This window comes from Styela clava, chromosome 5 (genome assembly GCF_964204865.1).
Source record: "Styela clava chromosome 5, kaStyClav1.hap1.2, whole genome shotgun sequence".
Lineage (NCBI taxonomy): Eukaryota > Metazoa > Chordata > Ascidiacea > Stolidobranchia > Styelidae > Styela > Styela clava.
In genome coordinates this window covers 7,088,980-7,104,547 of record NC_135254.1, presented here as the reverse complement: position 1 = coordinate 7,104,547, position 15,568 = coordinate 7,088,980, and the positions used below count along the sequence as shown (strand labels likewise).

At 35.5% G+C, this 15,568-nt stretch overlaps 1 protein-coding gene and 1 pseudogene across 1 annotated transcript; both read right to left on the bottom strand.

The window, feature by feature from the left end:
- Window positions 1–186: 186 nt before the first annotated feature.
- LOC144422943 (putative helicase mov-10-B.1) lies at window positions 187–3,003 on the bottom strand. The gene has a single exon (XM_078112995.1). The coding sequence runs from the start codon at window positions 2,966–2,968 to the stop codon at window positions 671–673; it is 2,298 nt and encodes a 765-aa protein (XP_077969121.1). The 5' UTR covers window positions 2,969–3,003; the 3' UTR covers window positions 187–670.
- A 2,840-nt stretch (window positions 3,004–5,843) lies between these two features.
- On the bottom strand, window positions 5,844–7,736 carry LOC144422834 (putative helicase mov-10-B.1 pseudogene; annotated as a pseudogene).
- Window positions 7,737–15,568: the final 7,832 nt, after the last annotated feature.

Sequence of the window (15,568 nt, the reverse complement as noted above, 5' to 3'; positions counted from 1 at the left end):
CCTCACGGCGTCCAGGTTACTGGCGAACAAAACGGCAAACGTGGTAAAGTTCTCGGCGAACCCGACAGTTTTACTATTGCGACACAAAGCCTCTTTAGTACGAAGTTGTGAATTGAGGACCTTTTCAGTTTATTGAGCTTATATTGCAAAAAACAGAACGGACGAGCTTCATGTTCTGCCTGGTTATTGTATCAAAATTCTCAAACCTATTCTCCAAAAATCGTAAAAACATATACCGAAAAATTAAAAGACTTTTGCATAAACAAAATGTCCACTTTATGTACGAAAATTAAACCCGTTGATTATAAACCAGCAGAACTACCGTCCCCTTAAAGTTGGCGAAAATGTGCAGATATTTGAAAAATATTGAAAGAACCTATTATTTTTGATACTGTTTTATCAGAGAAAAAGAGATTTCAGCAAAATATCGCAAAACGTTTTAATTATGGAACGTGGAATAATTAAGCGGACAGGAAAATGTCTACCCAATTTTTCCGTCTACATAACTGTCTCTTTTTTAGCGCGGTATGTCTACTTAACTACCGTATTAGATATATATAAAGAAATATATATATATATATATTGAAAACTATGAGTCCATTTTCCATTCTGGAACTCCGGAATCTTCGACATCATCCTCTGTGATGTCATAAACGTCATCGTTTTGCCTTTACATGAATGTAGTGAGGTCCAGAATTTTACTTCCAGCCACAGTCGTTCCGATGAAAGAGTTATTGTTTTTACAGAAATCGTAGAGTTTTCTCCAGTATTTATCCATGCATAAAATTTTGGAATTTCCGATTACTACTAAAAGACTTTTAGCTCGAGTCACAGCGACGTTGAATCGTTTTGGATCGGCGAGGAGGCCAAGTCGAAGCCAAAAACGTGCATCGGTTTTGAGATTTTCTTCGTTGCTTCTTACGGTACTGATAATAATGACACGTCGTTCTTGACCCTGGAATTCTTCCACGCTTCCAATTTTAATTCCAGGTTGCTTAATTTTTTTTCTGATTCCCTGTACCTGGCTGCGATTTGGTGCTATTATACCTATTTCTTCTGGCGTAACACGATGCCTGCGATCTGACAAAAGGTTCTCAACGTACTGCTGTACTATTTTCACCTCCTTGTTGTTGAAAAATGATGGGCTCCCTACTTTCTGTTCATCTTTTCCTCGAACGTCATGAAAAATGACCGGGAAATTTTTTTGTGGAAGCTCTCCCCACAAACACAGAGAATTTCGCATTAATTCGTCAGCACAAACTTCTAATTCGTTATCATAGAATTCTTCGTTTGAAATTTTTATAATGGCTTCGTGGGAACGGTAATTTTTCAATAGCTTGGTCACTCTATGTTCGTTGAATTTGCCATTTTGCTTTTCGTACAATGGATTTCCCATCAATCTTTCCAGAAATGAAGTTTGTAATCCGTGTTTTTTGGCTATTCGAGAGCGAATTATCGGGCCCAACTGTTTTGGGTCACCTGCTAAAACAACTTTTCCTTCATCTCTTATTATTCCTGATACTGCTACCAATAATTCTGGTTCCATAGATTGACCACATTCATCAATAAAAATTCTATCGAAAATCCTCGGTTCGAAATTTGCAGATGCTATTCTTCCTGCCGTTATCAAAGTACTGACAATAATCTTGTATTCACTAAGGTTTTCTCTTGAAGCCGAAGTGCCAATCCTTGATATTTGCACCATGGATTCTGGAATATTCATACGCGAGGGCGCTGTTAAACGCCAAATGTCTTTCTTGTCGACGTGTTTCAATAATCGTTTTGCTAACAAATCACATGCACTGTTAGATGGTGCAGCAACAAGGATATGGGAATCAGAATATTTTTCCATTGTTTGAAAGACTGATTCCACCATTGTAACAGTTTTTCCAGTTCCTGGAGGTCCATATATAATATAGATTTTCGAGGAATTTTCTTTCACGATGTTTTGAATTGCTGCTACTTGATGTGGGTTATTTTCTATAAACCCCGTCTTTAAAGGCAGTTTTGGCTTTTCAGCATCTCTCAGTAGATAACTGTCATCGACAGGAAACAGAATGTTTCCCAATTTTTCCACCAATGTGAGTGTCCTATGCATCATTTTCAATGGGTGACGATTCAGTTTAAATTGGATATATATCCTCATTCCACTGATATACTCATTGTGAAAATTTTTGTCAAATTGAATCTCAACATCATTTTGCCTTACTCCATGAACATAACCTTCGTACCAATCTTTGCCAGGTTCGCCATACATGTCCAATGTCTTTGCCAAGAGACGATCTCCCTTCAATACTGAAGGCCGCTTCTCAGCTAATCCAGGAACGTGCAGAAATAGTTTATTGTTATTGCTTCCTCGAATCAGAGTAGTGGATTTCATGTCATACCTCCTCATATCTGCTTCGTGTTGCAACTCTTCAATGTAAAGTAATGAATGAAATTTATCTGGATATTTTGAAAATACTAACGGAGCCTTCAGTAAATCTTTCATTTTTTGTTCAACACTGTGGCCAACTACATCATAATTTGAAAATATTTTCCTTATGGAATCCGAAATTTGAAACGCGTGCAAAGCCAATGGAGATGCAGGAATAGCACCGCCCGGATATTTCGGCTTCCGTCCTGGTATTATTCTCCCATAATCCTGATTTTCATCCGTATTATCAAATAATGAATTATCTTGATTATCTCTTCTCAGATACCTATCGTACAATTTGTCAGTTTCTTCACGTACAAATTCCACAACTGTGTTACGTTTTACATACAGTAGGGTTGGGTGATATTGATTCATGTGATATAAAACTTCATTGAAATTCTTGTTCTGACCATCCAAATATTCTTCGAACATTTCCGTCAGTTCTTCTCTGTCCCATTTTTCTGTAAATTCCCCAGATTCATATAGATTTACAAGAAACTTTTCTCCTGCTTTCCGTGTACTAACATCATATATGTTGGCGTAAATAGGCATGGAAGAATTTGCAAAAGCCCTTCTTAAAATTACTGTTGTTATATGTTGTTCAAATAATTCCTAAAAAAAACAAGTAATATAATGTTTTGACCATATCAATTAGCACGTTTGAAAACGGAAATTTGTATTTTGTTGCCGTCATGTTGTAAAAAGACTGTTTCCACGTACAAAAATCTTATATTTAATGTGTATATGCTTAGTCTGTGGTTGTTCTTTTCCATAAAGCCAATTGATATCGCTAGCAGCTTACTTTAATGTAAATTTTGTACAAAATTCATTTATCCTTCATAAAACTCCTTTTGGATCTTATGTAGAAATCACCCGCCATGTTTTAAAATAAATAATCAGTAATTTTCCAGTTAGGGTTCGAGTTAGGAATGATTTAACATTTTGAATTTCCAGCGCAATCTCTATTTCTAACCCTACACCGAACTGACTAATTACCAATTTTATCATCTAATGCGGTGGCCCTTCTCCTGCATAACATTTAAACCAGGGGTCGGCAACCTACGGCCCGCGGAGCAATATAATCCGGCCCGCGACGCTTTACTGAATTATAGTAACAAAACAGTTGTTTCGACGATTATATTCTTTAAGTAACAGAATTTATTGTAAGACTAAATCACATTATAATCTAACATGCATAAAGTTCACAATTACTCGTTTAATGAGCCAATAATTTAATTATAATTAGACAAATGACAACCAAACGTAGAAAAGTTTATGCTTAATCCGAAGGATATAATGGCCCAGAAAATATAAAAATGAAATTTTTTGAGATGCAATGAGGAAATAAATCTATATTCTATTCGAGAGATGTATCACTGCTTGATTTTTATTATACAAAGTACCATCCGTTCGGTTTTCAACTTTCTAAAAATATGTGCGGCCCGCCAATGACTTGATATCCTTAATTTTGGCCCGCGAGCGACAAAAGGTTTGCCGCCCCCTGGTTTAAACCTTAACTTCAACATTCAACGAAATATTCTATTCGCCTGAAGACCTGCTGCATATCACTTTACTTTAAACAATATATTTCATATTTCTGTTTAGAATACGATAAAGAGATAATTCGTGAAATCCAAGAGCTAAATATGTCAAATTCAAACTACCGCCAGTACCCAGTACCTGCGGACATAACTGCATATATGTTATATTACGATACTATAAGATTTATCTGGTTGAATCTCAGATATTTATCGCATGATTAGACACAGCGGAATTCCCCGGTACAGATACCTTTGTCAGGTGAAGTTTAAATTGATCTTGCACTTGTTTTGGACTCGTGTCATTTGGTCTGTATGAAGGTACTCTATTCATAGCAAATAGGGATACAACTTTCAAGAATTCTTTGTATGGACGTTTTAGGTCAATGACACCAGCGTCACTTGTGTATATATCAAATTTGCACTGCTTGGAGAAATCAGTTCGGTTTAGAAAAAATAGTCATACGATACATGCATCCAATAGTGTGGCTCGTTCGTATAGGCACTTCGAAATTGTGCTACGGGTTGTTTCATTTTAGAGATACCATTCAAATCAAAATTTTATTACGAATTTAATCACATCCAATGCTTTATAATATATTATACAGTGTATCAATGAAGATCTATGCGCATTGGAACTGAAAAAAATGCTATTGACGTATTTCCACATTGCTAGTACTCGCGAATAAATTGTAAAATCTCACTAAAAGTTTAAAATAAGAAAGAACAAAGTACGATTATTGGATTATACATATTCTATCAAGACTGAGTTATGAATATAGGTCAGGAGTTTCGTTATAACACATGTAACGCAGGCTGAGGGATTGGCGTTGGGGGAGCTGCACAATATATAGTGTACATCAAATAGGAGGGCTTTTTCGTTAAAATCACTAACTTTATCACATGTCACTAAAATTTCGAAAGTGATTTTACGGACCGGCGAACTAGCAAAACCAACCCAAAATGTCAAAAACATAAATAAAAGAATAGGATTACGAATGAAGTATGCAATTCAAAAGCAGAAAAATCAATTTGATGAAAAACTCTTTTAAAATGTAAAAAAGCCATTTTTCTGCATTTTACATTCAATCACATTTTAATCACTGATGTACATATAAATTGCTTTAAGCAAGCACAAGAGTAAATTGCGAACCAATAATGAAGACCAAAATAGTAAATAAATTTCTCTTCAACTCAAAACGTTTTAAAAATACAATGATTATCCGCGCTTCGCACAATTAGGCTTCTCTTGAAACAACAGTAAAAGTAGATTTGTTATTACTTTTACTATATACAATAGCAATACAATGCAAACTATTATGTCATCTAAATAATTAAAGTAAACAAATAATCACGAAATGATAAATTATTACAATCTATTTCTAAAAAATGAAGTAGATGTGGTAATATGGCTCCATGCGCCATTTGGACCTCATTAGAATATATATCACATTGAAGTATTAGTCATATAAATTAGTTTGACGCCAGTATAAAAGATCTTAAGCGGAACAAGTTCTGCCATAATAAAAGTTTGAAAGTTATATAATTTTTGGTATTTTGGTTCACATATTTACTTTAATTTAATTGAGTATGAAAATCAATTCCTTAATAATTTATTAAATTTATAGGATATCGGAAAATAAGCTGAACTTATTCCGATGACTAATATGTTGCATTTTTATACCAAATGCCCACGCAGTTTTTAGATTGATTGGTGTGACACATAATTGTTGGCGTCATTGTTCCAACCTCGTTGAGAATATAAAAATAGCATTTGGTCCAATCTTCTATTAATTTTAAGAATATCAATTGCTACATATAATTTATATAAATTAAAACTAAATTACTTTATTACTTTTTACATACAGTATATATATATATATTGAGAACTATGAGTCCATTTTCCATTCCGGAACTCCGGAATCTTCGACGTCATCCTCTGTGAGGTCATAAACGTCATCGTTTTGCGTAGGCATGAACGTAGTGAGATCCAGAATTTTACTTTCAGCCATCGTTCCGATGAAAGAGTTATTGATTTTACAGAAATCGTAGAGTTTTCTCCAGTATTTATCCATGCATAAAATTTTGGAATTTCCGACTACTACTAAAAGACTTTTAGCTCGAGTCACAGCGACGTTGAATCGTTTTGGATCGGCGAGGAAGCCAAGCCAAAAACGTGCATCGGTTTTAAGATTTTCCTCGTTGTTTCTGACGGTTCTTATAATAATGACACGTCGTTCTTGACCCTGGAATTCTTCCACGCTTCCAATTTTAATTCCAGGTTGCCCAATTTCTTTTCTGATTTTCTGTACTTGGCTGTGATATGGTGCTATTATTCCTATTTCTTCTGGTTTAACACGATGTCTGCGATCTGACAAAAGGTTCTCAACGTACTGCTGTACTATTTTCACCTCCTTGTTGTTGAAAAATGATGGGCTCTTTTCTTCCTGTTCATCTTTTCCTCGAACGTCATGAAAAATGACCGGGAAATTTTTTTGTGGAAGCTCTCCCCACAAACACAGAGAATTTCGCATTAATTCGTCAGCACAAACTTCTAATTCGTTATCATAGAATTCTTCGTTTGAAATTTCAATAATGGCTTCGTGGGAACGGTAATTTTTCAATAGCTTGGTCACTCTATGTTCGTTGAATTTGCCATTTTGCTTTACGTACAATGGATTTCCCATCAATCTTTCCAGAAATGAAGTTTGTAATCCGTGTTTTTTGGCTATTCGAGAGCGAATTATCGGGCCCAACTGTTTTGGGTCACCTGCTAAAACAACTTTTCCTTCATCTCCTATTATTCCTGATACTGCTACCAATAATTCTGGTTCCATGGATTGACCACATTCATCAATAGAAATTCTATCGAAAATCCTCTGTTCGAAATTTGCAGATGCTATTCTTCCTGCCGTTATCAAAGTGCTGACAATAATCTTGTATTTACTAAGGTTTTCTCTTGAAGCCGAAGTGCCAATCCTTGATATTTCCACCATGGATTCTGGAATATTCATACGCGAGGGCGCTGTTAAACGCCAAATGTCTTTCTTGTCGACGAGTTTCAATAATCGTTTTGCTAACAAATCACATGCACTGTTAGATGGTGCAGCAACAAGGATATGGGAATCAGAATATTTTTCCATTGTTTGAAAGACTGATTCCACCATTGTAACAGTTTTTCCAGTTCCTGGAGGTCCATATATAATATAGATTTTCGAGGAATTTTCTTTCACGATGTTTTGAATTGCTGCTACTTGATGTGGGTTATTTTCTATAAACCCCGTCTTTAAAAGTAGTTTTGGCTTTACAGCATCTCTCAGTAGATAACTGTCATCGACAGGAAACAGAATGTTTCCCAATTTTTCCACCAATGTGAGTGTCCTATGCATCATTTTCAATGGGTGACGATTCAGTTTAAATTGGATATATATCCTCATTCCACTGATATACTCATTGTGAAAATTTTTGTCAAATTGAATCTCAACATCATTTTGCCTTACTCCATGAACATAACCTTCGTACCAATCTTTGCCAGGTTCGCCATACATGTCCAATGTCTTTGCCAAGAGACGATCTCCCTTCAATACTGAAGGCCGCTTCTCAGCTAATCCAGGAACGTGCAGAAATAGTTTATTGTTATTGCTTCCTCGAATCAGAGTAGTGGATTTCATGTCATACCTCCTCATATCTGCTTCGTGTTGCAACTCTTCAATGTAAAGTAATGAATGAAATTTATCTGGATATTTTGAAAATACTAACGGAGCCGTCAGTAAATCTTTCATTTTTTGTTCAACACTGTGGCTAACCACATCATATTTTGAAAATATTTACCTTATGGAAATTTGAAACGCGTGCAAAGCCAATGGAGATGCAGTAATATCACCGCCCGAATAGATCGGCTTCCGTCCTGGTATTATCTTCCCAGAATCCTGATTTTCATCCGTATTATCAAATAATGAATTATCTTGATTATCTTTCTTCAGATACCTATCGTACAGTTTGTCAGTTTCCCCACGTACAAATTCCACCACTGTGTGGCGTCTCACATACAGTAGGACTGGATGATATCGATTCATATGATACAAAACTTCATTGAAATTCTTGTTCTGACCATCCAAATATTCTTCGAACATTTCCGTCAGTTCTTCTCTGTCCCATTTTTTCGGTAAATTCTCCAGATTCATAAAGATTTACAACAAACTTTTCTCCTGCTTTCCGGGTACTAACATCATATATGTTGGCGTAAATAAGCATTGCAGATTTTGCAAGAGCTTCGCTTAAAATTACTGTCGTTATAAATGATTCAAATAATTCTTGATTGAAAATAACTTAATGTTTAACAGTGTTTTAACGATATGACCTATCGAGTTTAAAAACGGATTTTTGTATTTTATCGCCGGTACATTTGTCCAACTAATGACAATGATTCCGCTTCTGTTGGAAGTATAAAAGTAAAAATATTTAAAAAAAAAACATCATGCTTCTGAACGTGCTAAAGCTCATCTATTATAGTCTCAATATAACAAAGCCTATTTGTAAAAGATGTCATATTTTTATATCAAGATGTAATCTCTGTCATATTCTATTTTATCACAAGTTTATATAATGTAGATATAACAATCATATATATATATATATATATATATATATACGTATATCTATATTATGATGAAGGAACAACCATTTAGCACGATATACGACGGTACGGCTGATTCAACGCATTGAATACGAGCAATCATCATTTATTTTTATATTAATGACGGTGTTCGCTTTTGAAGTGCAACGAAGGTCTAGTTAGATTTTCTCCGTCCCAAATCCGACTTTTAAAGAGAAAACGAGGTTTGCTACATTATTACTCCGTCATACTGGCCTTTTCTACGCCGGAATTAACACAAATATTCCACGAACTCCGCCTATACAAATATGTAATCCGAGGAGTGAAAAAATTATTTTCACGCAAAAAAAAAAACAGACTAGCACGAAACGCAACAAAGCATGCACGGTTATACTGACCTTTGATCAGTGGAAATGCCTCTATAAACAGTAGAAAAATGTAATGAATCGGAATCTTCATTTCAAATCCAAAAATTTCGTCAACTTTGCTTCGATGTAATTCGATTTTTGAACAGCAAAGTTTAGAATGAAGCTTAAATCTATTTGCATCGGAATATGTCCAATGCAAGCTCACTCACTAATCTAGAGCAGAAAGAAAAGTTGTTTTCTCTCTTTTTAAATTTTAGGATTGTGTTGCGTCACAAAAAAAAAGAGTTTGGTAAATGCTGCTCGTTCTATCTTTAAGAAACGATGACGTCACTACCACGCCCGTGAGAGTAATACTTGGTTGAATTCGTTGGCAATGTATAGAATGTGAAAATCTGATGCCAGGGTTATACTAGTTTAAAACGACAAAAGCTTTAAACGCTCATTTCCTGAAATCATACACGTCAAAAAAGTTTAAAAACAAGTTGAACAGGTTAAAATATTATTTATATCAATTACTCACAGTTGAAACAGGAAGAACAATGATTATTGTTGTGTAATGTAACGTGGCCTTACCACGCTAATGTTCAATGTCTGGGACTGTTTTTCTTATAGCTATTTTGTTTTCCGTCTATTTAACATTATGTGAAGCAAATTTAACACTGAATATTTCAGTCAAAGACCTGATAATGAAATTAACCGAAGCAATTGCCGGACTTCTTTCAAAACTGGGAAAACACACACGATAATGCAACAAAATACCGCGATTCAATGACATGTAACACTTTGAGCCCTGACTCTTATCACAATTTTGATCAAAGTACTTCCTACAGTTATCTTGAAACTGATATATTACACATACAAATTCATTTAAATATCGTGATACACGAACAAACAGCAAGCTGTAACTTAGCTCTGCTTGAAATTTCAATCGAAATTTTCTCCCTCCATTTCGCTGAAAACTGAGACAACACTAATTACCGTGATTCAGAGACAAAAACATGCTGAACTTTCCTTTTTCAAAACGGTGTTCACTTGACCAAGTGATTTCAACTCCGAAGTCGGGACTTCAAGTGGGAATGGCAGACTTCTCTTTGGGCACGGCCTTGTACATGTAGCCAATGAGTATATGTCATATCATCGAAAATTTTAAAAAATTGCTTTTCATTGTGATTGAACTTTTGATTAAGGACACGTTTTATACGTAAGAAATTGGCAATCACGATTTTAGCGTCGAAATTGTTATACTTACGATTAATAAAACATAGCGCGCTAAATCAGATTTTGCCCAAACAGATAGCAACCTTATTTCGTCCGGGAGTGAGTTTTTGTAAATTGAATTAGATCCTTTTATGTGATGCGATGTGAGATTTAAGGTTTCAAAGTGATTTGGATATTTGATTCGTTTTGGTCGCCAGAAATAGTTGCCAGATGAGAAGAATTCAGGCAGGAATGATATTCCGAGCAATGACTTTCCAGTCTTGGCGGAAATCCTCAAACCTCGAGTCCAAGTCGAGTCAATCACTGTGTTGAGTCACATCGGTGGTTAGTTTTGTCCAAGTTATTTCATTCAGGTAATTCAATTCAAGTCAGGTCATTGATATATTGTCATGCGAACCTTCACAGCGCTGCTCCTTTTGCGTTGCAATATTTGACATAAACTTTACTGTTGAAATAAATTTCAGGGGGAGGATTATTCACCACTTATCGATACGGTGTTGGGAAATTACTGTCTCCAGTAATACATGCACAATTGCTGTTAGCTTTAACCAACGTTTCAAACGAATTTTATTTCCTATCATAATGAAACATGTTCAACTGGTAGAAAGTTAACAATACAATTCAGTCAATGTCTTAGATGTCAAAAGCAGTGGTCAAGCCTTTCGATTGAGCGGTAATAAATGGAGAGTAATATTTAGTTGAATTTGTTGGCAATGGTTAGAATGTGCAGTGTCTGATGCCAGGGTTATGCTAGTTTAAAACGGCAAAAACTTCAAACGCTCATTTCCTGAAATCATACACGTCAAAAAAGTTTTAAAAAAAGTTGAACAGGTTAAAATATTATTTATATTAATTACTCACAGTTGATTCAGAAATACCAGTGATTATTGTTGTGTTAGGTAACGTAACTTTTTCATTGATATTTTGTTTGCCGTCTATATAACATTATGTAAAGCAAATTTGACTCTGAATATAACAGTCAAGGACCTGATTATGATATTTACTAAAGAACTTTCTATATTTCTCTGAAAACTGAGATAACACACATGATAATGCAACAAAACACCGCGATTCAATGACATGGAACACTTTGAGCCAACAATCGTACTTTTAGCCGTTTGTATCTCCCCACCTGTTGACAAAAGAAAACTATCGCGTCTCCGCGGCGAATAAAGCTCTTTATTACCTTGTGTTTAAGCTTTTTAAGCTACCAATTATGGTGATTGATTATCATTTGGGATCGCTGCCTACATTTAAATGGCCTGGCAAATGAGTGCCTTTCGACGATTTCAAACTTTTTTGTCATCATTTACACTTACTGAAGCTATAAGTTTGTTTCATATTATATAATATTTCACGAATGCCGTCAACAACTTGTTTCGCCGACGTACGCCTTAATCATCTCATTGGCATACTCGAGCCGTATAAAACCTGGGAGTTTGCATAAAACAAGGTTAGTTGGGACGATCGGTTGGATTGAAGGAAGCACGGTCGGTTTAGCTAGGAGGTAGTATAGGGCGATGGGTGGAGTATAAAAAAGCTGCGGGGAACAGTGAGTACATGAAAGGAAGAATGGTAAAGGTAGAGCAGTGAGTCGAAAGGAGTTAGAGGAGTAGGGCAGTGGGTCGAGGATAGGTAGAAGACAGTGAGTCGGGGATAGAACAGCGGGTACAGGGGAGCAATGATGGGAGGCGTAGGAGAGTGGGTCAGGGATAGAACAGCGGGTACAGAAGGGTAATGGTGGGAGGCGTAGGACGGTAGGTCAGGGATGGGACAGTGGGTCCAGGGGGGAGTGAGGATGAGAGGGGTAGAACAGTGGATCGGGGGAAGGTCGGAGACAGAAATGTTGAGGAAGATAGGGCAGTGGGTCGAAGAGAGGACGATTAGGAAGGATAGATCAGTGGGTCGAGGATAGAGTGGTCGCGGATCATACGGCAGTGGATCGACGGCAGGAAAATTAAGACAGATATAGCAACGGATCGAGGATAGAAAGGTTGCAGTTTCTGCGGTCGCTTAGACACTTCTGTCAACCAGACAGGTATTCAAATAAGGTTGTTAACATTGTTAAAGGTAAGTAAGATAAACTACTGCAGTACTGCTTCGCTTGGTGTCAGTATATTTGTAGACTGTGGTATCTGCTACTATGATACCGTAGTAAATCGAATCAGTTGGTATTTCAATTCACGTGGAAACGAAATCGTCACAGCACCTGTAAAGACGGTGTACTGTGTCTATCGGTCTCACAAACGAGGAGCGTCTGGCCTCACAGGTACTGGTGAGGTACCGTACCGCATATGATATTTTTTTTATTTTGCCCTGGTGATGGAGAAGTGACTCGGATGACTTGGTATTTCAATTCATGCTGAAAGTGAATAGAGAAGAATAGTTCATTACCACAGGACTTAAAAAAGCTATGAAAGTACCTGAACCGTTATTTGTACCCCCATTCAGGTAAGTTTACGCATATGATCTCGGCAAACATATACGCTGATAGCCTGATACGATGACTTTGGAAGTCTTTAACGGCCCCTCATCAATTACAAAAATATTGTTTATTTAAATTAATAATTTATTAATATATTTGTTGGACACGTAGTGGACATAACGATCGTTTCAATGTTATGTTGTTGTTGTTCATTGACACGTTTTGAAGAAATCGCTTTTCTCTTTGATTACTTGACCAATTGCTTTGAAATTTTCAGTGAGTAAAGATTATATTTTTTGCTAGAGAGCCATTACTTTTATTTTTTGCTATGACGTCATCAAAATTATGTGGTGCTGCGTGTCCATATATTTGAGCACAGCTCTCTTGTTTACTTGTGTCGTTACAATATTTCATGCACGACGAAATAAAATATACGAATAAAATATTTGAGACATGCACGAATAAATTTTTGAAAAGTTTCACACTAATGATTTCTTCGACTAAGTTTGTTCGAAACAAAGCGGAGACACTTCTGATTGAGCAGTTGCAAATAATCATTTAATACCGACCACCAGGATCAACACAGCAACGACCCAATTTGAAGAACTGTTGATGTTAAAACTTTTACTAAAAGTAACATTTGTGGGCATGTAACATTTGCAAAAATTTACTAGTGGGGGCTGATCGCCTCAATCCTTAATTAAGTATTACCTGAAAGTTCAGTTTTATTATATTACATTCAAATTCATATCCCAAATGTGAGTTACATAGTCCCTATTGAAAAAAAACTGCGGAATTATAAACTAATAACGATATTAAGTTTGACTAATTATTGACAATGGATGGAGTGTGTCCTCGAAGTATATTTAATCGTTTGTTTACGCTTTCCAACTAACTGAATTGGTGCTGCATAATCATGCTTTCTAGGTTGCCATACCTTGTACGCTTTTCTTGGTAAAAAAGATTATTATATTTCTGATTTTTTTTTAATATGGTAGTACTTAGCAAAACAATCATCCATTCCCCCATCTGTATGTACATATTTATTTCAAAAATGTATATATTTAAAGACGAAACATTAGATAAGATAATTTAAGTTTATTTCGACTCCATAATCAGCAAAAAGGCGATAAAACGGTTAATAAAAACAAATAAATAAAAACTGATTATAAAATCAGGAGAGTAAACGAAACCTTGGATAAGGTTTAAAACATACAGAATATAAGATGGAAGGTATTGCCAAAAAGAAGTGGTACGTTCCCTCACCTAAATAAAATTGTACAGTATGGTATATTTAGGGTTACCATATTTTTGTGACTTCGAATCGGGACGCCTCAAAAGACAACGACCCCTTAGCTGTGATTTTGTAACTTCACATTTTTCAATTTTGCCCTACATTCCTACATTTTAAGCTGTCCCGGCTGTCTTTATTGACCATATTGTTATCAAAATTTCATGCGCATATTCTCTGTCCAAATATCGGGTTCAGTTCGAAAAATAGGAAGGAATTGACGTTAACGATACCGGTACAAATAATTCGAATTTAGACTAATTAGTATTGGTTTTACATGCGATACGTCTGCTATCAATGGGATTCAGCGGGAAACGAACGCATTCACCTTCAGTAAGTAGGCTAGCGCTGAGCTACACAGAAACAACAGTAACGAGAACATGTTTGTGTATTATGCTGGAAAAGCGGGACTTTTGGCTGACTTATCGGGACGGCGGGACAAAACGCTGAAAAGCGGGACTGTCCCGCCTAAAGCGGGACGTATGGTATACTATATGGTATATAATAGAGAAGCATCATATTCGCACAGTAAATGTGATTAGGGCAAAGGAGACAAGGTAAATGCAATAGTCTTTGCAGTGCGCACCTTTATTCCGATGACAATGAAAATTTAGGCTCAAAGAGTCTAAATAAAACATGTATGTAGGAATAATTAAAATAAAATTTAGATTGAAAGTGTATCAGGGTCGGTCGACATAGTTGACCTTGTAGTCTTGCCCGTCCCCTTCCGATTATATTTTTTGATTGGTTTTTTCATTTATTGTAATTTTTACTTTTTTTGATATACTGTATTCGGAAAATAAATCATTATCTCTATCTCTCTCTCTCTCAGGGTGAAAGATTAAGCATTTAGAAACGAGTTCAGTATTACTTCTTCCTAATTTTCATATTTTTTCATGTATTTTTATTTTTCTATTCATATTTTATGAAAGTTAAAAGCATAAACACTTTTTAACACAACATTTTAATTAGAATTTGATTTTGCCCGCTTTGGTGCTACTGTGTTTCCGCGAAAATAAGACAGTGTCTTATTTAAATTTTTTTTCTAAAACACTTCCCATATGTGTGGGATAGATTTCTTGCTATCGACTAAGTAAAAAATGCGCTATCGATTAGGTCTTGTTTTAAGAAGAGGACTTTTAATAAAATCATTTTTAAATTCATGGCAGGTCTTATTTTCGGGGAAATCCTGTATGTATGTATACGTGTAACGTGTTTATTGAGCACTGGAGGCAATGTGGAGCAATAAACAGATGGAACATGCAATAGCAGGAAACTAGTGACAACAATAATAATAAAAAAGTTCATCAAATCATGATGTAAGTTTATATGCAACACCATACTGAGAAAATTATTGAAAGTGTATTATTGGTACATCATTTTTATAAGAAGGTGGTGTATGGGCTATGGAACATAGGTGGCGAATAGGTAAAACCCAATACAAAAGTTTAGTTTTTTCCATATTTCCTGTCTAATTTTTGTATTTTTATTCCATTTTTCATGCTAACTAAAATATACTGATTACCTAAAAATTATTAAATTTTCAAGTAAATTAAAATTATATATAACTGCTGAGTGGATTACATGTGGATTAACTCAACTTTTTTGGACATATATGGATTATATTACCTTAAATTATTGACATCTTGGTAATGGTATGAATTTGTATTTATTGGGATTTTTACTCTACTATTGAT

What these genes read in the sequence shown, in the direction of transcription:
- LOC144422943 (XM_078112995.1), bottom strand. Translation starts at nt 2,968, where the DNA reads ATGCCTATTTACGCCAACATATATGATGTTAGTACACGGAAAGCAGGA.